Source organism: Mastomys coucha, unplaced genomic scaffold (genome assembly GCF_008632895.1).
Source record: "Mastomys coucha isolate ucsf_1 unplaced genomic scaffold, UCSF_Mcou_1 pScaffold21, whole genome shotgun sequence".
NCBI lineage: Eukaryota > Metazoa > Chordata > Mammalia > Rodentia > Muridae > Mastomys > Mastomys coucha.
The window spans coordinates 132,426,217-132,449,674 of record NW_022196904.1 but is presented as its reverse complement, the minus strand read 5'-3'; the positions used below and the strand labels follow the sequence as shown (position 1 = coordinate 132,449,674).

The window sequence follows — 23,458 nt, the reverse complement described above, 5'->3', positions numbered from 1 at the left end:
ACCTGAGACCCCCGGTAAAAACTCCAACTTACCACCCCCCACCACAGAGCATCTGCATAGCTGCCAAACTCGATGCGGCCAGACTCATTCACTGCATCTTTTTCAGCCAAGTAGACAAAATAGGAGGAGAAGATAAGACCCAGAAAGCCAATGTACAGGGTGGTGATCAGCTCCTAGGGACAGAAAACACATAGGCCATGGTCACATACCCTGTGGTCCACATGAGTGTGGTGAGAGGAGTCCCTTGGTAGAAAGTTCCAGAATTTGCTGTTAGATTGTACTGTGTTGACTGCAGCATGTTATATGTGAAGAAATCACCTTCCACAGTAACCTAGTTTTTCTAATTCACAAAAGTGGCAATGAAGACATCTCAGCTGTTACCCTGAATCAGCCACTTGGGTCCACACAGTCTCCCTTGCAACCATAACAAGATAGTACTTAGAGCCAGCTGTCCTCAGAAGCCTCTCAAGCGCAGAGTTTCCTCTGGAAGATGTCTGAGGCGCCATCTTTGATTTCCTAGGTTTGATTTCAGAGCTTCATAGATCTGTTATTCATCTTACAAGACCCATGGTTTTTTGTCCCAAGCCCAAGTAGAGGTGGCAGCAGTTCTACATTGTTAACAAGCCAAGTACTCTGACATCGTGCATGTGGAATAGGCTCAGGCTGGGAAGGCTCTGGGGTCCTGAACCCTGTCCTCAGACTCATGTCTTAGTACCTGCCTAGACCTGGCCCACTCAGCTGGGGTCCAGGGGCTAAGATATCACCACCTTTGTACCCTGACCTCCGAGGTCGCCAGTCCTCCTGTTTATAGGCTGGCCAGCTTCTGTTCTGCCCATACCAGGCTTACTCACCTGGCGGTGAATGAAGACTACAGAGCCCAGGAGCCTCCAGGTACCCCCCTGGCGATCAACATGCAGCATCCGCAGGATCTGAAGGAAGCGGATACCCCTAAGAAACAAGAAGAGAGGGGCTGAGAGGGCCGTGGTGGTCACAAGCATTTGCTTCCTATGTTCCTGTCCCCGCCGAGCCTCCAATGGGTAGAGGAGACATGTGCATGGCACTTTGTACTGGAGGCATCTTGCTTCCTACAGGTGCCTGTGAACCCTGTCTCCAGGAGCCCTTCTATATGGCCTTCTTGGGGGAGACTCAGGGTCACCCACATGGCAACCACACAGCCAGGCTATCATCTAAGTCTTAGTTAGAATCTAGGAAGTGCGAGAGTCAAACCTTAAACTCAGGGCTGCCTACTGTCTCAATACTATGAATTATGGCCATCTTACCCCTAACCCAATTCACCATGAAAGAGACAGGTAGAGGGAGGGAAAAACTACAGCTTAGGAGGAAAGGGCTTTTTTGGTGGGTCCTGTCTCACAGGAAGAAATGGAAGAGCCAACATACCTGATAGCTGATGTGGCGAACACTTGTCCTTTGGAACCCACACAGAGGACAACCATAGAGGCTACAACCACGATGAGGTCTGTGGGAGGGGCAGGGGTCATTACTTCTGGCATCCAGGAATCTGGGGAGGGTGTGCTACCACCCACACCTGAGGGTTATGCCACTAAAGCAAGATGGGACCCAATTACCAAGGGCACAGGAATAATCTAGGGGGCCTCAGTCCATGGGGACTCTGGGGATGACTGTAATGGGAATGCCTTCCAGGACCCATGAGTATGGAATGGAATATCTGTAGGATGGGTAGGCAGGGACTCACCAATGATGGAAATGGGCTTCCGGGCAAAGCGTAGCCGGCCCCAGATACCCACGTACTTGCTGCGGCAGCCTGCAGACCAGAGGCGGACCACATACTCTGTCCCAAAGAACACCACAAGGACAATCTCCTGAGAAAGAAGGCAATAGTTTGTATTAGAGGCTACCACCACTCAGGCTGGAGCACCGACTCCAGGCTACCATGCCAGTAGTCTCTGCTGAGAGACAACTGCGACTAGCAGGCTCAGGTATCCACAATGCCCATAACAACTGTCCGGAGAGGTCAGCACACTGAGCCCAGGGATGCTAAGAGTAAACACTGTCAGCTGTTATTCACTGGGGAAGACTCCACACCAGGGTTAGGGTTTAAATGATTGGGTCTGGTAACATAGTGCTGACCCCTGTGTTGTCCAGCTTCATTGAATCCACAGAGCTCAAGTTCTACATCTGAAAATGAGGGTTCATGAACATGTGTCTTTGGAGGACTGTCCCCTTTAGCTCATAGCTCATAGCTCTGCCTCACACTAGAGACACCATACCTACCATCTGTGGCCTTTACTGAGGTCTGGGTACAAAAATCCCCCCAAGCCATCCAGAGGTAGTAGAAGGAATCAAGCAAGGGCACAGACAGCATCGGGTGTGAAACAGCTCTCCTAGGCCTCTCCCAGTATATCCACATATGCTCTGAAGTCAGAGTGGGCTGAAAGGGAGGGCTTCCCAAGCTAGAGAAACCCAGACTATCATCCAGGTTACTGCAGTGTATGGACAGATTGACACAAAGGTGGATTGATAAAAGAGGAGATGGGTGAGTGGACAGACAAATGGATAGGTATATGAGTGGATTGATAGATGGATGAATGGAAGAATGGATGGGTAGGTAGAAAGATGGATGAGTGAGAAGGTGGGTGGATGAGTGGATGGGTGGATGGAGAGATGAATAGATGGACAGACGGATGGATGGTAGATGGATGGGTGTGTCGATGGTTGGCTGAGTTGATGAATAGAAAGGTAAATAGATAAATGCAGGTGACTGGTATGAGAACCAAGTTAAAAAACCAAGTGGAGCCATTAGCTCTCTCAATTAAAACAACAGCTAGACAGAGGACTCCTGTCATCTGACTCAGCCTCTGACCATGATTTATAATTCAGCTAACAGCAGTCTTGGAGCCTTCCCAGTCTGTGACAGCACTGGGTGAGAGCAACTGCACTGCTTTGTGTTCACACAGCCTTGACATAAACTGAAGGGACAGTCACTGAAGGCCTGGTAATCACCATGGGGGAAGTCAAGGTGAGCCTGGGTCCTTGCCGTGGATTGGTGAATAACCTCTCCTTCCCCATCCTTCACTATCTGCCTCTTCAATGAAATACCCAAAGACCTGTCACATGTACAGTATCTGAAGAGTGAGGCATTGGCTGGCTTGCCATGGAATAGTGATGTCAGGAGGCCTGGTCTGGGGTACCCATCCTCTGCTGCCAGTGTTGGTTCTCTCCACAAGGTCAGCTCACACAAGGTCATCGTCAGAGACTGGATGTCCTGAGTGAGAATCCCCTTCCTGCTCCCTCTATCCCTGGGCAGCTCAGGTGTAGTCCTCAGTCCTACTATGGCATGAAAATGTGAGTAGCCCAGTGCAAGTGGGTGATGGGAGTTTTTGAAATAAGTATGCATTCCATGTGAACTACTGCCCACTGTGGCCCTCCAGGTCTCCAGCCCTGTCCCAGACCTGTTCCCCAGCTCCCAGCCAGCCTTCATTGGTAAGAGGCCCTTGGGGAAAGCCTGGGGTGAGGAGGTGAAACCACTCCCACATATGTTAGGGGACTGTGCAAAGCCACAAACCCGAGAAGCCACAAAGCATTGTGCTACTCAGGCCTGCTTCCAGCTGGCTCCCTGCCTGGCCTCCCTCAGGAACCTGGCCCTGGAGGGAACTTCCTCTTTGACGGGTGACACTGGCTGGCCCTGCCCCCAACCTGTCTGCTGCTGGAGAGTCCACCATGAGTGGGGGCCAAATACTGCCCGCCATATATAAATGCTTTTAATTAAGACAAAATAGTACACCACCTGGCTTGTGTTTTGGGTCCGAGCAGTGACTGATGGAAGGCGTGAGCTTGGGAGATCATAGCTCCTTCATTGTGAGAAAAGCATTTGGCCCATGAAGTGAACTCATTGGGAATGGGGGGTGTGGCTATGTGTGGGAGAGCAAAAAAGTGCTGGCAATAATGGGCCCTGTTTGGCTGAGCACACCATAGTCTCATTCACTCATCAGTGCTTAATATTGGCCTGCTGAATGAATGAATGAATGAATGAATGAATCAAATGAACGAATGAACAAACGTGACCAAAAATGAACAATTTCTGACCAGCTGGGTTGCTTGATTCATCTTTGTTTCTTGAGAACCCAGGCCTGTAGGGCTGTGGCCCAAAGTACTGTGTGTATCTTCGGCCAACATGAAAAACATACTCCCAATCCCTAGCACAGGATTATGACTTCATGGGAGTCAGCATGCCTGACCATGAGAAGCCCCAATATTTAGTTACAGTGCTAGCCCAGGCAGAAGGCCTCTGTTCCAATTTCATGGCCATACATCACCCTGGCTGATCATCTAGTGAGTTTTTCTCATTTGCAGATGTTTGTCATTACTCAAATATCTCCTTAGCAATGGCTTCTGATGGCTACAGGTGCCCCCTGACCTAGTACTTGGAGGGAAACCCATTTTGGGATTGGCTATGTGAAACAGCAAGACCCCCTTACACAAATCTCCAAATCCTACTTAGCATGTGGACACAGTGTGAAGCCTGGATTCAGCAGTCTTGAGCTCCTTCATCCCCTGAAAATGTCTGGCTACTTATGTCCAGGGCAGGCAGGTCTGAGTTAATCAGTAGGGCTCAGGGGCTTCTAGGAAAGGGGCAAAGGAAAACAACCCTGTCCTAGGCAGGACATAGCCAGATCCAATGTTTAGACAGAGATAAAATGGTTATCACCAGCTTTGCACGTATACTGGAGCTAGGAGGGGTAGCCCTCAGACCAAAGGTCACACTGGGGCTCCAGTGAGGGATCAGCATTTAGCAATAGTGTGAGTATGTAGGAAACACACTGTGGGGACAGCTTGATTCAGGTAACAACACCCTAGTCCATAGCAGGGTTAGTGGGGGCTAGCTTAGCCCCTGTAGAACAGACCACAGGGTTGATACCACCTGTTGTTCCAGCATGGTCACTCTCTGCTCAGTCAGGGCCAGGCCTGAAGCTCATCTGTCTTATAGATGTAATCAAAATACAATCCCAGTGTTGAATGAAAGGCCTCAAACTTCTCAACAGAACTCATAAATACCTGTTACGACTCCCCCTACCCACATGCCTGCTCCTGCTGTCCACTTGAGGTCAAAGGTTACAGGCTACCACCCAAAGGATCTCATGACCCAGTGCACCCAAAGCCTCCGTAGACCCCAGGCACATCACATCCTCTGGGTTCCCCCATGTCCTCAGAGGCTTGGTGTGTGGGATGTACTCTCTTATCCCCCACCTTCCCACCCCCTTGCCTATTTAGACCAGCACCCCAAGACCTTGTAACAGCCACCTAAAAAGCTAGCATGCTCCCCCACCAATGAAAGTACCAGTCCAATGTACCCAGTATTGTCCAACTCCCTTAAAGGGCCTCCCGGAGGAATCCACATGCTGCCAGAACCAAGGATTCAAGGCCAGGGGACATTGATGGAGTGTGGCCCTGAGCTCTGTCCCAGAGATATAAAAGAAAGGGCTGTCCTTGGGCCAATGAGCTTGGGCTGAGACAAAAGGCAAGAGAGCACAGTGGCCCCTCCCACCCTGACCATTATTCCTTGGACTAGAGCTAGGCAGAATCCTGGCTGCAGAGGGCTTTATGGCTGAGACTCCTGTGTCAGAGATAAACAGCAAGCCTGTGAATACCAAGGCAGGAGCACTGTGCCTCTTTTCATACACAGGGAGGAAAGCCCATGAGAATAGGAGAATACCTGCCCAAGGATTCATGGGAAGAATAGACTAACTTGGCCACAAGGCAGAGGATCACATAGGCAGGATGAAGCGTGGCTCTCAGATTTGGGAGTGGACTCTGGCAAGTGGGGCTAGTTGCCTCTCAGAGGGCTGACTACTGATACATGGGTACATCTGGGAACATGAAGAGGTTTGGGGAATGGCTGTGAGTTGGGATTATATAGATGAAACAGGGTCTTGAGAGATCAGGGAGAGAAACCAAGGTGTAACAGGAAATAGCCTAGAGACATAAGAGCCAGTTACCAGGCCGACTATGACAGGAAGTGTCCAGGGTAAGGATAAAAGATGAGCCTGGACCATGTGCAGGTCCCGGCTCCCTGTCCTGGAGGTCTTCTATGCATGGAAGGAGAACTAGAGATTATATAGGTGAGTCTGGGCTTAATGTGGGTGTGAAGAGCCCCATGGAGATACAATAATCCTGGCTCTAACATACTGGTGCTTGTCTCCTCTAGACCCTTGAAGAGTCAGAGAAGGGCAGAAGAGGTCAGACCCTAATTGCTGGCCACCCTTCCTGAAACTCTGTCAGAGAAAAAAGAGGGGCTTTTCTAATGACATACTAGTGCCAGAGCCATGAACAAGAGGTTTGGACAGACTCTGAAAGCAACAATCTCTAGGGTGTATCCTTCACAGCATCCTGTGGCCTGTCACTTTGCCCATGTGCTGGGCCCAACCCACATGATGTACCCTCTGCCATACTTTGCTTATTTCCCATGAATTAAATGCTGAGAGTTGTATCTCAAAGGAGCGAGTCCCATAATTTAAAACTATTTTAAAAAGCAAAGTTGCTGGAGCTGAGACTCAATGGATAGTGTGCTTGCCTAGCATGCATGAAGCCCTGGGTTACATTCCCAGCGCTGAATAAACCCGGTGTAATACTGTATATCTGGACTCCCGGCACTAGGGGGATAGGGACAGGAAGATAAGAAGTTCAGGGTCATCCCTGGCTATGTAGAAAATTTGAATCCAGCCTAGATTAATGGGACCCTGTTTTAAAATAAAAATGCCAAAGATAACAATGACAACAAATGTTTTAGAAAGGCAGAGGACCTGAACAGGCTGCTATTTGGAGAAGAGACACAACTGAGAAAGAATGCCCACAGCAACAGATATCCTATGCCACTAACCGTGGAAATACAAATCAAAACAGACGCTGCTGTGTCCTTCTAGCAAAACGTAGGCAGTGACTACAGTGGCCAAGGAGGCAGAGAGGCAGGGCTATCATACATGGCTGCCGAAGGAGACATGATCCTGGGTGCATGGTTCAGTGGTTTCCCAAGTCATGAAGCATGGAGTTACCACCCACTCAGTTCTGCTCTAATCAAGGCTCTATTTAAAAAAAAAAAAAAGTAATAATTCAGAAAAAATACAGTTGTTGGGCTGGGGAGATAAAGTATAGTTGGTAAAGCACTTGCCTGGTGTACCTGAGGCCATGAGTTAATCCCCAGCATCACACAGAAATATATCAATAAAAACAGAAAGACCATTTATTTTTCTAAAAAAAAAAAAAATCTTCCACAGAGCCCAGCACTTCCACTACATCCCCAAAAGAGAGGCAGGACTTTGAGAAGCTATCTGTCCACCGTGTTTACTTTGGCAAAGTACACAATAGCCAAAGGCAATGTCCATCAAGAGGACAGAGAAAACAGGCTCCAGATACTGGAGGGCACATTCTATTCCTTCAGAAGGACGTATGCTCCAACACAACACAGAATGGGCAGAACTTGGGAGCCTTCTATTGAGAGAAAAGTCCTCAAAAGATCCCACTTGTAGCATAACCACAGGGCCCCAAGTTGCCAAAGCCAAGAGACAGAAAGCAAGATGAGGTGGCAGGGTATGGGGCAGGGGGTGAGTGTTTAACAGGACCAGAATCATCTGTGAAAATGGAAAGTTCTCATGGTACTTGCTGAGGACTGCTACACAGCAGTGGGAATGAACTTCTTACCACTCAACATAGCACTCAGACATAGCCAAGATGAGACACCTTACCTCGTGTGTATTTTAGGAAGGGGAGTGGGGATGAGATGGCTCATCAGGGAAAGGCACTTGCTACTGTTAAGCCTGTTGGCTCAAGTTTGATTCCCCAAGCCCACACGATGGAAGAACAAAACTGATCAATGCAAACTGTCTTCTGCCTACCACGTGCACACCCAGATACACACATGTACCTGAGAAATAAGAGAATAAATGTAATAAAAGGAGAAAGAGACAGGAAGGGGAAGATGACATGGAGTCATGAGGCTCAAAGGATCTACAGCCTACAAAGGACCAAATGGACCCTCGATGTGGCTTCTCTTGTAAAGATAAGGAAGCCGGCGGTGGAGCAAAGGCAGGAAGCAGCATTCAAGGACTTAGATCCTTTGTACTCATCTCGCTAATGCAATCCCGGAACTCGATGCACAGACTCCGTGGCGTCCTGGGCTCTGGATCCTGACAGGGGCATCTGGGAAGAGCCTCTGAAGACTTCACAGTGGGAATTGAAAGTTTTCTCATTTGACAGGTGGACCCTGTATCCCCAGACTGGACTCAGTGAGATGCAAGATAAAAGCTTGGCGTGACAAAATTTCTGATTGGCTAGGGACACCTATCACACATGCATGCCTACTGCACATGTGCATCAGGTGCTTGCAGGTAAGCACAGCAAAGCAGAGATCTGCCCTAGTATGAGCCTCAAGGGCCGAGATTAAAGTAAAGGGGGTGCTTTATCTGGGTAACGCTTCGGTGAACAGGGGAAAGGCCAGCACGAAGCTCACAGCCTCTTAGTCCCATCCTGGAAGGCTGTGGGTGTCTTAGCTATTCTTTTTTTTAGTCAGCTGATGAATCCCATTTCTGGGAGGGTGGGGTTCAGGTTACTACAATCCCTCTCCTGTGGCCCACAGTAAAGCCAGGGCAGGGCAGACTGCCTCGGATCCTCAGATGAAAGACACTTATTTTTTTTTCCTCTGTTTCTTTTTGTTTAACAATCAAGGGAGCTCAAAGATGCTTATCATGAGTATTCAGTGTCTCTGATGTTACTGTTTTATTATCTTCTTAATGAAAGAATAATTTGAAATCTGACTGGAAGATTAACTACTTCAGATGAAGGGTTGATCCATGTGAATAGGGACCCTGCAAGAGGGCCAGCAAAGCCAGGTCATAGGGCCAAAGGCCCGGCTGGTCTCCCCGAGGCCCTCCAAACACTGGGCAGGGCAGTTTCTAGAAAGTTAGATACCTCTAGGCCCCCTGTAGGCTACCAATCTGCAGAGAGGTGACTTGGGAAGCTAGGGCTAGGGCCCTTCCATCCTCTCATAGCTAGGAAACCTATAAGATGGCCATTTCCTGAGCCAGGGGGCTTCCTGTGGAAGGACAGTGCCCTCTAAGCACACAGCCAGCCAGCAGACTTTGGGGCCAGCTGTTCTGACTCTACATGGGCCCCAATAAGCCATAGAGAGGGCCAGCCTTGCATTCTCGGGAGGGGCAGCTGGCCGGAGGCTCGGTGCCGGCATGCAAGCTGCTCAAAGCGCCCTTTGTTCAGGTCCTGCCTGTGGCCAGCTGCTCCCAGCCGCCGGCCTGTGCTGAGAGCCCATGGGCCCCCCCAGTGACATGTGCTGGGCACAGCTGGAGCCCTTAGGCCATGCTCACTGCCCACCCTGTGGATTGTCAGCCCCCATAGGCCACCAGCTAGTCCCAGGTGACACAAAGCCTTCAGAGACTCTAAGGAGGCATAGAGTCAGGACCCAATGGCAGTAGACAGAACCAGGACCCTGTAGAGACATGACCCTTTCTATAACAGTCTACTCATCTCCAAATGTCCTGGAAGTCATGGGTACCTCAGAAGCCACAGCTGAATGCATGTGCTCCACTGAGTGGTGGATCCCTGTTGGTAGGATGCTTTTCCAAACCCCGAACCATAGCTCACAACTTTGATTGGGAACCTCCCCTCTATCCCCGTCCCATCTCACCTGAGCCCCTGGATACCGAAAATGGCCTGCAGTTGGTCAGTTTGCTTAGACAACAGGGGATGTGGTCCCTTTTGCACCAGGGAACCTCTCCCAACAGTGACAGTAAACCGGTGAGGTCCTGGGGGCATGCAGCACAACACAACCAGGAAGGAGGCATTTCTGCCAGCCAGCCACCATGGAAGCTAGTGAGCTATAAGACAGAGCTAGAGGCAGAAGCCCCCATCCTGGGAGTGGGCAGTGGAGTCCCACACAGGGCTTCTTCAGTAGCCAGTTTCTGATGGCACTGGGCACAGATCAGCAGCTGCTGTGTCCACACCTATTAGGGTAGACCCGATGTGGGAGCAACTCTAGGAGACGCAGGGTTACTTTCCCCTGAGAACCAGCCCCAACTGCCAGCTGTCCAGGCAGCCATTCTCCACACTGGGCAGAAGAGTCGATGAGGCTTGCTCAGTCACCATGGGGACAAGCTTTCCCATCCATTGGGTAGGCAGGCTCTGAAAGTGGGCAACAGCTGTCACCTGGTCCTCCCATCATGGACCCTACTTCAGCAGGTGGCATGAGGCCCAGTTCCACTGTGGAAGCTTACAGGGGACCAAAAATCACTGGGGACGCCTTGAAGACTAGTTGTTTCTTCCGATCCATGTTCTGAATTCAAGCTGCCCCATGTAAGACTCCCAAACAGTGCTAAGGCCCATGTCTCCCTTTCCTATATGATCTAGTAGCCACCTTCAGGCCAAGGCTCAGCCACAGGGAGTCCCCTGGTATCATTCCTAACCCTCACATTATCATGTTACAGGTATAGAGGCCACCCCAACAGGATGTTGGACATCCTGACAGACTGTCTCCGAGAGCTTCCTAACAAGCTGGGATGTCCAACAATCTTAGGAAACAATAAAAGTATAATCAGGTTGCCCAGGAGGTACCTCTTGAGCACACTGTGCCCTCTGGGTCAAGGCTCAAGACCTTCTGCCCCAACCAAATCCCCAATGCCCTACTAATCACCTACTGAGTGATTAGGTCAAAACGGGAGGCAGATGGGGCAGAGTGAGAATAAAGCAAAGAGACTTGGCCCCCATCAGTGGGCTAGCCCATTCTTGGGCCCATTATCATTAGGAAAAATCCTCCTCAGATTGGAGGCTTTCAGGCCTCAACCTTGGAATAAAGGCTGCCCACCCACAGTGGGAGGAGAGCAGTCCCTGTGGTCACTTTAATTTGCATGTATCGCTGGCGCAGGGCTGTGTGGGACTGACTAGAGTTACATGTGGTTCAGGTGGTTTAATGAGCTGCCTCCAGCTCTGAGACCCAGCTTGCTGCAAGCTGGCAAGGTGGGGGTCTTCATACCCTGCCCACTCCCTTCCTCCCTGCCTGGGTGTTCTAGAGGTCAGGAGGCGAACATGGGGGTTCAGTGGCCTCCCGATGCCTGGTAGGGGGCGGGGCAGATGGCGCCAGGATATGCACACAGGCCAGCCCAGGAAATCCCTGCCCAGAATTGCCTCATCAGCAGATTCAAACCAAGCAAATTCATGCCATCCCCAGACGCCTCCAGGGTAGTTGTGAGCCAGTCCCTGACAGAGAGAAGACAGCCTAGGTGCTCTGTAAGTGTGTGCCTGCATAGGACAGGGGGCAATGATTTTTATTTAATGAATTTCAAACTAAGTGGGGGTTGCAAACACCAGCAATTGAGAGGAGTGTGGTGGCAGGCAGACATGGAGATAAAGTATCTGCAATGCTGGGGAAAAGAGGCAGGTTGAGCCTCAATGTGGGCAGGATGGAGAGTGTCTTTCCATTAACAGAAGTCATCTCCACATATCAATCCACAGCTGCCCTGTCTTCCCTCACCTTCCTTCCCCAGCTATTTAGGAGAGTGCCTATCACTGCTATGACTCCATTTCCCCTCTCAATATTTTAGCCATTTGTTTCTATGTTTCTAGTTTCTATTCTTTTTTTCTACCCTCTTAAAATTAGTTAATTTATTTTTGTTATTGTTGTTGTTGCTATTGCTGAGGCAGGGTCTCATGGAGCCTGGGCTGGCCTCAAACTCTGTGTAGCCAAGGATAACCTTGACCTTCCAGCGCTCCTCTCTCTACCTTCATCTCCACAGCCCTAGGATCATAGGTGTGTACTACCGTGGACGGTTTATACAAATTGGCGATTGAACCCAGGGCTTCATGTATGCCAGGCAAACACTAGCAGCTGAGTCAAGTCCCCAGCCCTTGCAGTAAGTTCAGATCAGAGAGCATCCACAGCTGTCTCAATAGTGTAAGGCATGCATGTTCTTTCTTTTAATAGGAGCTCCACGGGTGATTGGCTTCCATGGGCGCAAAGAAACAGAGAACACCCATTATCAGGCTCCAAAATTACAATGATAGCTTGAAAACCTGGTCCCTGGCGGCTGGCAAGATGGCTCAGCAGGTAAGAGCACTGACTGCTCTTCCGAAGGTCCTGAGATCGGATCCCAGCAACTACATGGTGGCTCACAACCACCCGTAATGAGATCGGACACCCTCTCCAGGTGCGTCTGAAGACAGCTGCAGTAAATTACGCCGGAGTGAGCGGGGCCGGCAGAGGTCCTGAGATCAACAGCAGCCACACATATGATGGCTTATGGCCATCTGTTCAGCTACAGTGTACTCATACATAAAATAAATAAAAGTAAATCTTAAAAAATAAAAGAAAGAAAGAAAGAAAACCTGGTCCCCACACACCTTTGCCACTCCTGACCTGGAGTCTGGGCTTTAAGGTGAAGAGAGGAGAGCAAAGGCTGGTGTGTCCTCCCCGTACATCCTGTCTCTTGGCTCCTGTCTCCTGGAATGTTCACTTTGGATCTTTGGCTTCCCCCAACCCTCTCTCTCCCTCTCTGTCTCTCTGTGCAGATCAAACCCAGGCCCCTACATACACTACACAATTGCTCTACCACTACTCTTGTGGACTCCCCCCTGCCCTTTCTGGAATGTTCATTTCTAAAGTGGACCTGTGAGGAAGCCACCCAAGAGGGATAATAGCCCTGGAGGAGGGTTTCCCCACACTATTGCTCCTGTGCTAAGCAAAGAGCTGCCAGCCTGAGAGCTGTGCAGCCTACAGGCCTGGAAGCTGTGCTCTGGGGTTGGGGGTGGAGCTGTCTGAAGGTGCTGGATTTGTAGGTGGTTTTTTTTGGGGTAGCATGGCTAGGGATAATAGCAACAGTTATTTCAGGTTCCTGTTAGATTCTGAACCACTTACCTGCCAGTGTTCCCTGATCCTGCATCTACTTGAAGCCTATTCTGAAAGAATTGCTTAATGACACCTGTGATGCTGAGGGTTAATTGTCAGCCTGACAAAATCTAGCATCACCTTGGAGTCTGGACTCAGAGTATGCCTGTGGGGGCCTCTCTTGATTAGGTTCATTGATGTGGAGAGATCTAGGTTGTCTAGGTGGGAAAAATGAGTGGGGCAATAGCAAGTATTTCTTCATTGTTTGCATCTTCTGATGTGACATAGTGTGATCAGGTGCTTCAGGCTGCTGCTGCCTTGACTTGCCTACCTCAATGGACCACAACCTGGAATTGTGAGGCAAGATAAACCCTTTCTCCATTAAGCTGCCTTTGTCAGGGTGTTTAATCATAACAACGGGAAAAGATAATACCTTATAGTCACCATGGTTACCTCTCTTTTCCACATACCACATGATTTTTCACAAATATTACATTGTATGATATCTTCATGTTAATAATTAGGCTTCGTCCACACAAACTCAGGCTTCAACATTCACAACCTGCTGTGGCTTGCCGGTCTTATTCTCTTATTTTTCGTGTGCAATTTCTTTGCATATTTTTGGCTATCTTTTTTTTTCAACTGTTTTCTTTCGTAAGTGTATTGGATACACCTGTTTAAAATGCTTTTTGTAAAATCACAGTGAGGCTATATAGTCACCAGTAATATGCTTATCTGGCACGCACAGGGCCTTGAGTTATATCCCTACCACCACAAAATTAATTCTTTATAAATGAATAAAATCCTATGGATCAATCCTTTACCTTTTGTGAGATTTTGCATATCTCCTTTTGGAAGATGAATTTAGGACATTAACATTTAGTATAAAGTTGAATACATCTGACTACATTCTTTCCATCCTTACTTGTCATATGGCTTCTTGCCTCAACCCCTTTTCCTGGGAGCTGCAGAGCTGGTCAGCACCACCCTCACTCCTTATCTCATGGAACCAGACATTTTACTGTTCTCTTCCATTCTACCAGACCCTTAAATACAGCTCTTATCTAAAAACACTTTCCATAGCACTGATTTCTAGAGACTTTTCTCTGGTGAGCCAGCAATCTGTATATGGCTCTGTTTCTTTTGACCTCCACCAAGGGCTCTGTGGAGCCCAGTCCTTAGAGAAAAAGCACAGTTTAAAGTGTCTTGTCAAAGGTCAGGCAATTGATGCCTAAGGCTCTGTGGCCCTCATGGCCTCCACCCTGAAGTGGAAGTGACGAGAGACAGTACATCCACAAGAATTTATGCTATGTGCTCATAAAACCTGATTTGTATAGACATACAGGCAGAGTGGGCCAAGTTCACAGACTTTCTGGTTCCTCATCTTCTGGTGGGTGAGCGTTATCAGGTAAATGCTATCAACACAAATTCCTGTCAACATCCCACCCTCACTACGTCAGTATGTGACTGTATTTAGAAACAGGGTCTTTGCAGATGTAATTTATGATGAAGCAACAATAGCATGCGGTATGCTCCTCACCCAACATGACTGACAGCTTTACAGCAAAGGGACAGTAAAATTCAAAAACAATGGGAGAGGGGAAGCCAAGTGTGTGTGACAGCAGATGGTTTTTTTTTACAATGTTTTTGTAACAGAACATCAAGGATTGCCATCTTCCAGAGACCAGTCTGGGAATGGGTTCTTCTCATGGCTGGAAGGAACCAACGTGCTAATCCCTTATCTTTGACTTGCATGACAGAAAGAGTGGTCCCTAAACAGATGTAAGCTGTCACTCAGACCATTTCAGAAGCTGGACTAGGATCTCTAGAGACATCTCTTCCATCAGGCCAGAAATGACACCAGATCATCTTTCTCCTTGTTGGCATATTAGCCCACTGCTTCCTCACACCACACTGAAATGTGGGCTTTGAAGAACAAACTCAAGCCACTGGAGGCTAGAAGGGCTGAGGCAGCAGCAAGGCCTCAGGTGTGCTGCTCTGTCTAGACAGAAGGTGAGCTCTTAACCCGTATTCAATCCCACTGTGCATAGACCCCTGAGAAAGCCTTTGCAAATAGGATCAACCCCAGTTGTCCACCTTGAAATTTGTGCTGATTTGGGGACAGGGGCCCAATATTACTCATACCTGGGACTCCTAGTCATCTTCTCATGAATTTAAAGCAGACCTCTACCTTTGCCAGGAAAGTTATGCCCATCTCTAGCCCAGTTACATGGGGTTTCAATGTCAGTGGCTGCCAACCCCCATGGAGAAACATCCAAAGATGGGTGCCATTGCTAAGTCTTGGGTGCACTTTCATATGTAGGAAGGCCACACTTCTAAAACTACCCCAATCAAGAATTCCCTCAGGACTAGGAGTTTAGTGAAGTTGAGACCCTCCGGGTGAGCAACCTTTATCATAGCTGTAGACCTAGGCAAGCCAGTTGAGCCAGTGCCTGGACTCTGTCTCCTTCTGTGGAGGTCTAGGGACTAAACCTGGCCAGGCAGGTCTGAGACCCCCACAGGACATGGGGATGAGTGGACAACCTGATCACAGGTTGTGCTGTGGCTTTGTGAGCATGTGTTGGGGACACGGTGCTTGTACCTGGCTTATTCATTGTTTGTTGATTGCTCCACGACACAGTCACTGTGCAAATTTAGACATCTTAATGAGGGGAGAATTTAAACAGTATTTCTTATTCCTGTCATGAATGTTTTAAGGGACTGAGGAAATTGTGCATGGATTTGCTGTTTTAGGAGATGCTAAGTCAACAACTTCAGGGAAAGTATACTACTTCAGGACATATGTTTACACAGTTCCTGGGAGATGTAAAAGTCATCTACCATGGATTCTGAGTGCTCATCTTTTCATCCTTGCATTTCATTCCTTGGAGAAGGGGCACTTCCCGAAGAGCCCATCAAAGGTCCACTCTCTGCCCCATTCCCTATGTCCTGACAAACAGGGCTAGACAGGGTGGCTGCAAGACTTCTGGATGGTAGGCAGCAGAGAACATGGGGATAGGAATGGAGCAGCTCTGACACCATAGTTAAGCCAGAGTCCTCTCAGAGGTCTGTGGGTGGGACTCTGAAGAGGATGTCAAACACCCCCCCACACACACACACCAAAGCTAAGCTTAGAAATACCCCCAAGATGGACTTTTTGTGTTTTTAAGATAGGACTTGTTATATATAGCCCTGGCTGGCCTCTCAGTCCATATATAACTGAGCTTGGCCTAGAACCCATGGCTGTCTTCCTGACTCAGTCTCCTAAGAACTATGTGCTGCCACACCCAGCTCCAAGATGGCCTTGTCTTCAAATTCAGGCTAAAGCTCCTGCTCTTTGGGGGATTCGATGCATTCAAGGATGTGAGTGGCCAAAATTTAGCCAAGCAGAAATTCAAAACTATTTACTAATTTATGTCAAACAAACAAACAAAAAAAAACTTTTCTGTTAGGAAAAATGCAGATGAAATGAATTCATGGGTCTGTCCAATGTGGAAAGGAGAAATAGAAGACATTTTATACAAACCTGAATGAAGGAGCAGGGGGTACCTCCCTCACCAAATTACCCTCAGGCACCAAAGCAAAGCACATGGCAGGACAATTAGGGCTGCTCCTACGTGAGCACAGATGTAAACCCTTGACCTGGAATCTTGGTGATGTACTCTGGCAGGACGTGTGTTTATAGGCATTGTGATGGACATGGCTTTGTGTGACAAATGGGGGGGGGTTGTTTTGTTCTTTACGATCAATGAGCATAACATATAGTCTAAGAGAGGAAAAGGCTCAGCTATCTCAACAGGAAAGGCATTGGGTACCGCCCAACAGTAACTGATACAGTCCCCAGGCCCTGGAGACTAGTAAAAAACAAAGAACATACCCCATTACCATCATCAGCCACCTCACACCCGTCAGTCTCTGTGTTATCAGACCTGAGCCCTAAGGACCACTTGGCCCTACTCTGCCAAAACTGCAAGGTCCCCAACTGGTGCCATGAGGCAAAACCAAGAAATAAAAGGAACGTGATCAGAAAAGGAAAAGCGTAAATGGTTTTATTTAGGTTGACCGGACATCTCCATAGAGAACCCTAAAGAACCTACAACAAGCAAACAAAACAAGTGTGTAGTAGGTTCCCTTCTCCCTTCATAAGGAAGGTTAACCTGAGAAACAATTGCTGTCCTATAGACTAACAAAACCCCCAAAAATACAGTGAGGAAAGCAGTGTCCTGTCAGGAGCTTAAAACCATGAGGACAAAGAAGTAACCTAACTGGCTGGGGGCCTGGAGACTGCATGCCACCCATGACCTGCACTGAAGAGACTTAACCAGGTAGAGAGAGAAAGCGCAGTACAGTTCAGATATACGTGAAACCCATTTCTTTACCCCTCCCTCCCTCCTACAATGCCAGTCAAAATGCCAAGAGGGCTGGGTATTGGTTTGGCTTGGGATTGTTGTTAAAAACTGATGGCCAGATTCTCTGATTTTCCTGAGATTGTGAAGGGCCCAACAGAGCATCACACTTTGAAAATGAACCAAATTGGAGGATTAACAAGGCCTGATTTCAAGGCTTAGAGTAGAAGTCACAGCAATCAAGGCTGTGCTGGCAGAACAGTTTACAAAGTCCAGAAATTGGAGCCAGTGCACGGCCAACTGATTTTCATCAAAGGTGCCAAAGTCATCTCATGAAAAAAATAAGTCACAGGGACATGAGGGTAACCACATGCAAAGGAGACTTAGTCCCGATTCGTACCTGTCACCGTGCGTAAGATTAAACTTGGAAGGAATTACAAGTCTAAACAAGAAACATGAAACGATAAAGTTTCTACAGAAAACAGGAGAGAGGCTTTGTAAGATCACATTAGGCAAATATTTCTTAGACAGGACACAACACACATGAATCTTACAGGGAAGGGGGTGTGTAGAACACCCTAATGAATGGATTCATCAAAATTAAAAACTGCTTTCTGAACAACCCTGCTAAGAAGAATCAAAGAGGACCCCAGGGAAGAAAAGACCTGAGCAACACAGATCCCATGAGAGACAGACAGAGTTACAGACACCATCTTCTCACTCAGCACAAAAGAGACATATAATCATTAAAACAAACCAACCAACAACAACAAAAAAAAAAAGTGGTCCTCTGCAAGAGCATCCAGTGCTCTTAACCACTGAGCCATCTGTCCAGCACCCAGAGCAGACAATTCTAAGTGCTAGTTGAGAACCCACAGTTACCATGCTGGCACCTAGGATGGAGATAGCAAAGTCAGGAGCAGCCATCTTACCAAAGGGCTTTGGCAGCTTCTGAGCATGTGGTGCCCCCACTCAGGGACAGTGAGGGAATTACCAGCAAGCAACAGAGGCAAGCAACAACTCCAGAGCCTGTGTGCAGTGCTTATGGCAGCTTTAATCATAATAACCAAGCCCTAGAGACGGCTCAGATGTCCATCAGCCTGTGGACGGGTAAACAAGCTGCAGTACATTTTATCCTTTCCAAATGAAAGAAGAATCAACCAGAACACAGACCAGAAGCAGACGGGCCTCAAGTGAGTCTGCAAAGTGATGAGAGCCAGATCCCAGGCTTCACGCTACAGAATCTCGTTCTCAGGGGGACAGGACAGTTCCCAGGTGCAGGTGCAGGGATGGGCTGTGGTACAGGGTGTACAGAGTGTGTGAAGGAACTCAACTTGGCCTAGGAATTTGCCAGAACTCACTGAACCGGACATCTTACATGAGAGAAAGAGAGAGTTTTGCTGCACACAACTTAAACCCTACAAAGCTAAAAATCTACGACAAGAAAACAGAAAATACACAAGAGAAGCCTAAGGAGATGGGTGGCTCACTGGTTACTTTTAAAAAGTTGAAATAGGAGCTAGCAAGATGGTGGGTAAAGACGTTTGTCACCCAGGCCTGGGACCCCAAGGTGGAGCCTTGAATTCCACTGAAAGGTGGAAGGAGAAAACCAACTCCACAAAGTCTTTTCTCTGACCTCTGTGGGTACGTCATGGCATGCATACGCATATGCATACATAAACAGGTACACGCAATAATAATAAGTAAATAAAATTCTTTAAAATGTCTAAAAGTTTAAGTGCTTAGAAAGAGACAAGCTAAGGCACTGGAGACTTAAAAAAGGAACCACCCTCCACACACCCGCCACATTAGGTTGGCTGTAGGCACTAATCTGCCACAGCTCGTGAGCACTGTCAGAGCTGTCCCCAGCATGCCTACCAACCTTCCTCCAGCCTCCTCCCTCAGCCTCTGCGAATCCAGCCCAGCTGTGACACCATCAGCCATTTTCCTTGGAGGAGACAGCCAAGTGACTTCTTATGTTGGGCTAGCCTTACTGGTCTCTGCCCTGGTCACAAACTCTCAAGGGCAGCTGGGGCACAGTCATGCTCTGGACCTGGTACCCAGAACATGGGTGTAGAGGACTGAAGGGAATGAATATCACCCTGTACCTGTATTTTGGTCCCCAGCTGAGCATGCACTATGTAAACTGTGTAGCAGCCAAAGGAGCTCAGTGATGAACGCACAGTTCTGAGTCTCTGATATCTGCTGCTTTGGCCTCTCCTAGGCCCTTCCGGTTAATCCTCTGGTGACATCAGAATGGAGACCACTAGGTGATAGCAAGAATGCAGAACCCACAAAATGCAAAAACTGCAATCTGTGTTGTGGTTCCTCCCCTGCTGAGGTCAAGCTGGGCCAGGAAGTCTGCCCTTCTGTAGGACAGAGCTGCTTGGAGGCCAAAATCCAGAGCCAGCCAGGGTGCAGGGTAAAGCTGGCTTCACTGCCAGCTGTGTCCCAGCCTGATACCTCTAACCCTTGGTCCCAGATTACATTGGGTGACCCCCTACTCTAACATTGCTGAGGGTGTCAGGAACCATGGGCTCCTATTGGCTCACTTCCAAGGTCTGTCCTTCCCAGGCATGTCCACTGCCTTCCCTAATATCTGTGGGCTCAATACCTCTCAGTGACTATCCTAGGGCTCTGCTTGGGAACACCAGGGTCCCTGTGACTCTGCAGAGCACACACTGGGCATCAGGCCACCAGTCCACATGGTTCCACACTCTACATGGTAAGGTGCACAGGGTCACATGGGTATATGGCATCATATGCAGCTACTTACAGCCACGCCCCATAAGACATCCTGAGGCCTATCAGGTCCCAAGCAGCTGGAATGCAACAGTGCACACGGGGCCTCTTGTTTCTCCCCAGGGGCTGGGATGGAAGCCCACCCTCCTGGCAACCACGTAGCATGGTTACTGGAAGTATCCCAGGCCCTCAGGAAGGTCCTTGGACTGGTAGGCATGTTGCCTCCTCCATCCTGTCTCTGTGGCCTCCAAGGGTCATATATCATCTCAAATTTTCAGGTGGAAAACCAGGACTCCAAAGTGCTCTCAAAGGCAGGCAAGAGTGGAAAAAGATGGCAGACAAGCAGAGCCAGCCAACAAGAGACCCAGGTGACCAGCCACCGGGTACCCAGTCCAGGGACACCTATCCTGAAGACAACATCTCAACATTCAAGCAGTCTGCCTTCCCTGTGATCTGATACCACAGGTTCATGGTACCCCAACAAAATGCCAGGGCCTGGTGATGGCCACTGCAATGTGGAAGACCAAGGGGTTCGAAGTAAATATGGCCACTGGAATCAGCTCTTCCTTGGGAGAGGGACTCTGGCACCTAGCCTGGAGACAGCCCTGCGATTAGGACACCTGGTTCTTTCTGGGCACCCAGTACCTGTCACCAAACATCTTCCAAACTGCTGGTGTTTGAGCCACAACAGCTCACAGGAGTTGGGGTATGGGCAGGGAACAGAGCTCCTTTGTTCCCTCCAAACGTGTCCTCACTTTGCTCCAAGTTGAGAGTGGCACCTCCACATAAGGTGGGCCAGCTCTTTTCTCCTACTCCCTCTCTCCTACCCTCCCCCTACCCTCCTCCCTCCCTCCCTCTGTGTATATGTTCACATGTGTATACATCCCAAGTCTATCAACCTATGTCCAGAGCCCAGTGCTCATGTGTGTGCATGTAAGCAAACTCTCTCTCTGTCTCTCTGTCTCTCTGTGTCTGTCTCTGTCTCTCTCTATCTCTCTCTCTCACACACACACACACACATACACACATGGTCAAAGAGTGATGGAATGAGATTCCCCCCACTTCAAGAGTGTCATTGTATCCAGCCTCCTCCTCCATATACCTGCAAACCCTGCTTAAGAAAAAATTTCCCCAAGGTATTGGCGAGCTCTGAAGATGTTTTCCAGAGCCTGGCCATTGGCAGATGTATCCCCTTAGGGTACCCCAACTACATCTACAAGTCAAAAAAAAAAAAAAAAAAGGAATCCAAGCACTTACAGAAACATTTTGGTTACTCGGGAATTTTCTTTGTTCAACCTGTGATCGTCTGAGTAAATATAAGAATGCAGTCAGTTACACGACAGATTTATGTACGCATGTGTCCCACCCTGTCTCTTATTTCCTCCACACAGCCAAATTTGGTTCTGATTGAGAATGTAAACCTGTCAGAATCAGTGAGAGTCTTCTCTAGACCCCCGGAGTCAAGCCTTGTCCAGGTGTATGCCTGCATAATGCATGTAGGCAGTGACCTGCAGGACAGTATACTCATATTCATAAAATAAATAAATAATTCTTTTATTAAAAAAATCAAAATTAACAGAACTGTGCCATGTCACTTAAATTTCACTTCCAGCCTTCTCATAGAGAGTAGTTGGGTGCAAATGGCATCAGGATGAAGTTTCATAAATACAAGGAAAGAGAAAAAACCAACTTGCCTCAGCAAGAGTATCAGAAATATAAGCAATCATGGCTAGAGAGACAGCTCAGTGGTTAAGAGCACTGGCTGCTCTCCCAGAGGACCCTGGTTCAATACCACATGGTGGCTCACAAGCATCTGTAATTCCAGTTCCAGCGGACCTAATGCCCTTTTCCAACCTCTGCAGGCACCAGGTATGTGGTACACAGACATACTTGTGGGCAAAGCACCCATAAGTATAAAATACATCTAAAATAAATTTGAAAAAAATTTGAACAACTCAGGTGCTTTGAAGATAGGCATTCAAGACACCTGGATACTGAGACCTGTAAGGTCTCTCTGTCAGAAATTAAGATTGAGGGCCAGAGAGATGGCTCAGTTGGTAAAGGCACCTTTCACCAAGCCTACTCCTACAAATTATCCTATGACCACCATACACACGGTAGGGCATGTGCAGGAACACACACTAAAACAAATTTAAAATTTTAATAGATTAATTAAAGATCAAAATGTGCTCATGTATCACTAAGATGCTAATTTTCCCCAAGCTGACCTCCAGGTTTGTATCCCCAATAAAACTCCACTCTGCTTCTTCATAAAAACAATCGAGCTATCCCTAAAAGTTAGATGAACATGCAAAAGACCCAGAAATAGCCAAAACACTTAAAAAATAAATGTGGGTGTCACGAATGACTTTTTTTGCAGGCCTACCTTAGTGCTAGGAAGCAGAGTTTGGCATCTCAGCATGACAGGTCAGTGACTCAGAACAGTCTGGCACTCACATTCTTGTGGCACACGGGACTTTAAAAGGGATGGCAGGAGACTCGGGAAGGAAAGAATATTCATTCCAGAAAATGCTACTAGACCAATTCAGCTTCCACATGAAGACATACAGGCTGCTAACCACATTCAGCACAAGGACATGGGAAGGACTCTGGGGCTCCATTGCCTATGCAAGCATGAGGAGCTAAGCTCAGGTCCCCAGCACCCATGTAAAAAACCAGGAATGGCTGCATGTGAACTGTGACCTCAGCACTAACAGACTGGTAGATCCTGCTCCCTCTAGCTGGACTGTTTAGTTGCAACAGTGAGCCCCACATGCAGTGAGAGACAGAACATGGAGGACAGTGGGGGAGGGTCCTAACATCTGTCTACCTCTGGCTCCACAAACACCAGAATGGGCAATCGTCCCATCACTTGTACACACATGCACACACACACACACACACACACACACGCACACGCACACGCACACGCACACGCACATACACACACATATCATATCACAAATCTAAAACTGTAGAACCACAATAAGAAAATATTTATGTCACACTTATATATGATTCTTAAGTATGAGCTAAAAGGTAATTAAAGCAAAGAAAGATATAAATTTGACCTCATAAAATTGAAATTTTCTTTTTGGGGGGATGGTAGGAATGAAATTTGGGGCCTTATGCACACTAGGCAAGTTCTCTAGAACTGGGTCATACTCTCAGCCCCAAACATTGTTTTTTGTTTGTTGTTTGTTTTTAAATCACATTGTTAAACAAATGAGACAGCAAGCCACAGTATGGAAGAAGGTATGTGCAAACATCTAAGGATGGTGCAAATGTCTAAGGTCGGGCCTGGTTTCATCTCTAGGCTTTGGGAGTGACTGCTGTGTCCAGGGAGCTATCTGCTGTTAATATTAAGCAATGAGCAGGGATCAAGCCTCATCCGTGAGCAGGAAGAGACACAGCCATGGTAAAGAAGGCAAAATAACGACTGAGAGTGTAGCTCAGTTGATAGTGTGTCTGCCTAGCTTGTAGAAAACCCTGGCTTTAATCTCCAACAGCA

General features: G+C 48.1%; 1 protein-coding gene across 1 annotated transcript in view; it reads right to left on the bottom strand.

The window, feature by feature from the left end:
• The window catches only part of Kcnq1 (potassium voltage-gated channel subfamily Q member 1), a 330,062-nt gene that overhangs the window by 251,074 nt on the left and 55,530 nt on the right, over positions 1-23,458 (bottom strand). The window contains exons 3-6 of the mRNA XM_031388970.1: positions 1,715-1,841; positions 1,399-1,477; positions 852-948; positions 33-173 (exon numbers count right to left, since the gene is read on the bottom strand). Of these exons, the coding sequence (XP_031244830.1) occupies positions 33-173; positions 852-948; positions 1,399-1,477; positions 1,715-1,841 (444 nt within the window). The remainder of the gene's footprint in view (positions 1-32; positions 174-851; positions 949-1,398; positions 1,478-1,714; positions 1,842-23,458) is intronic.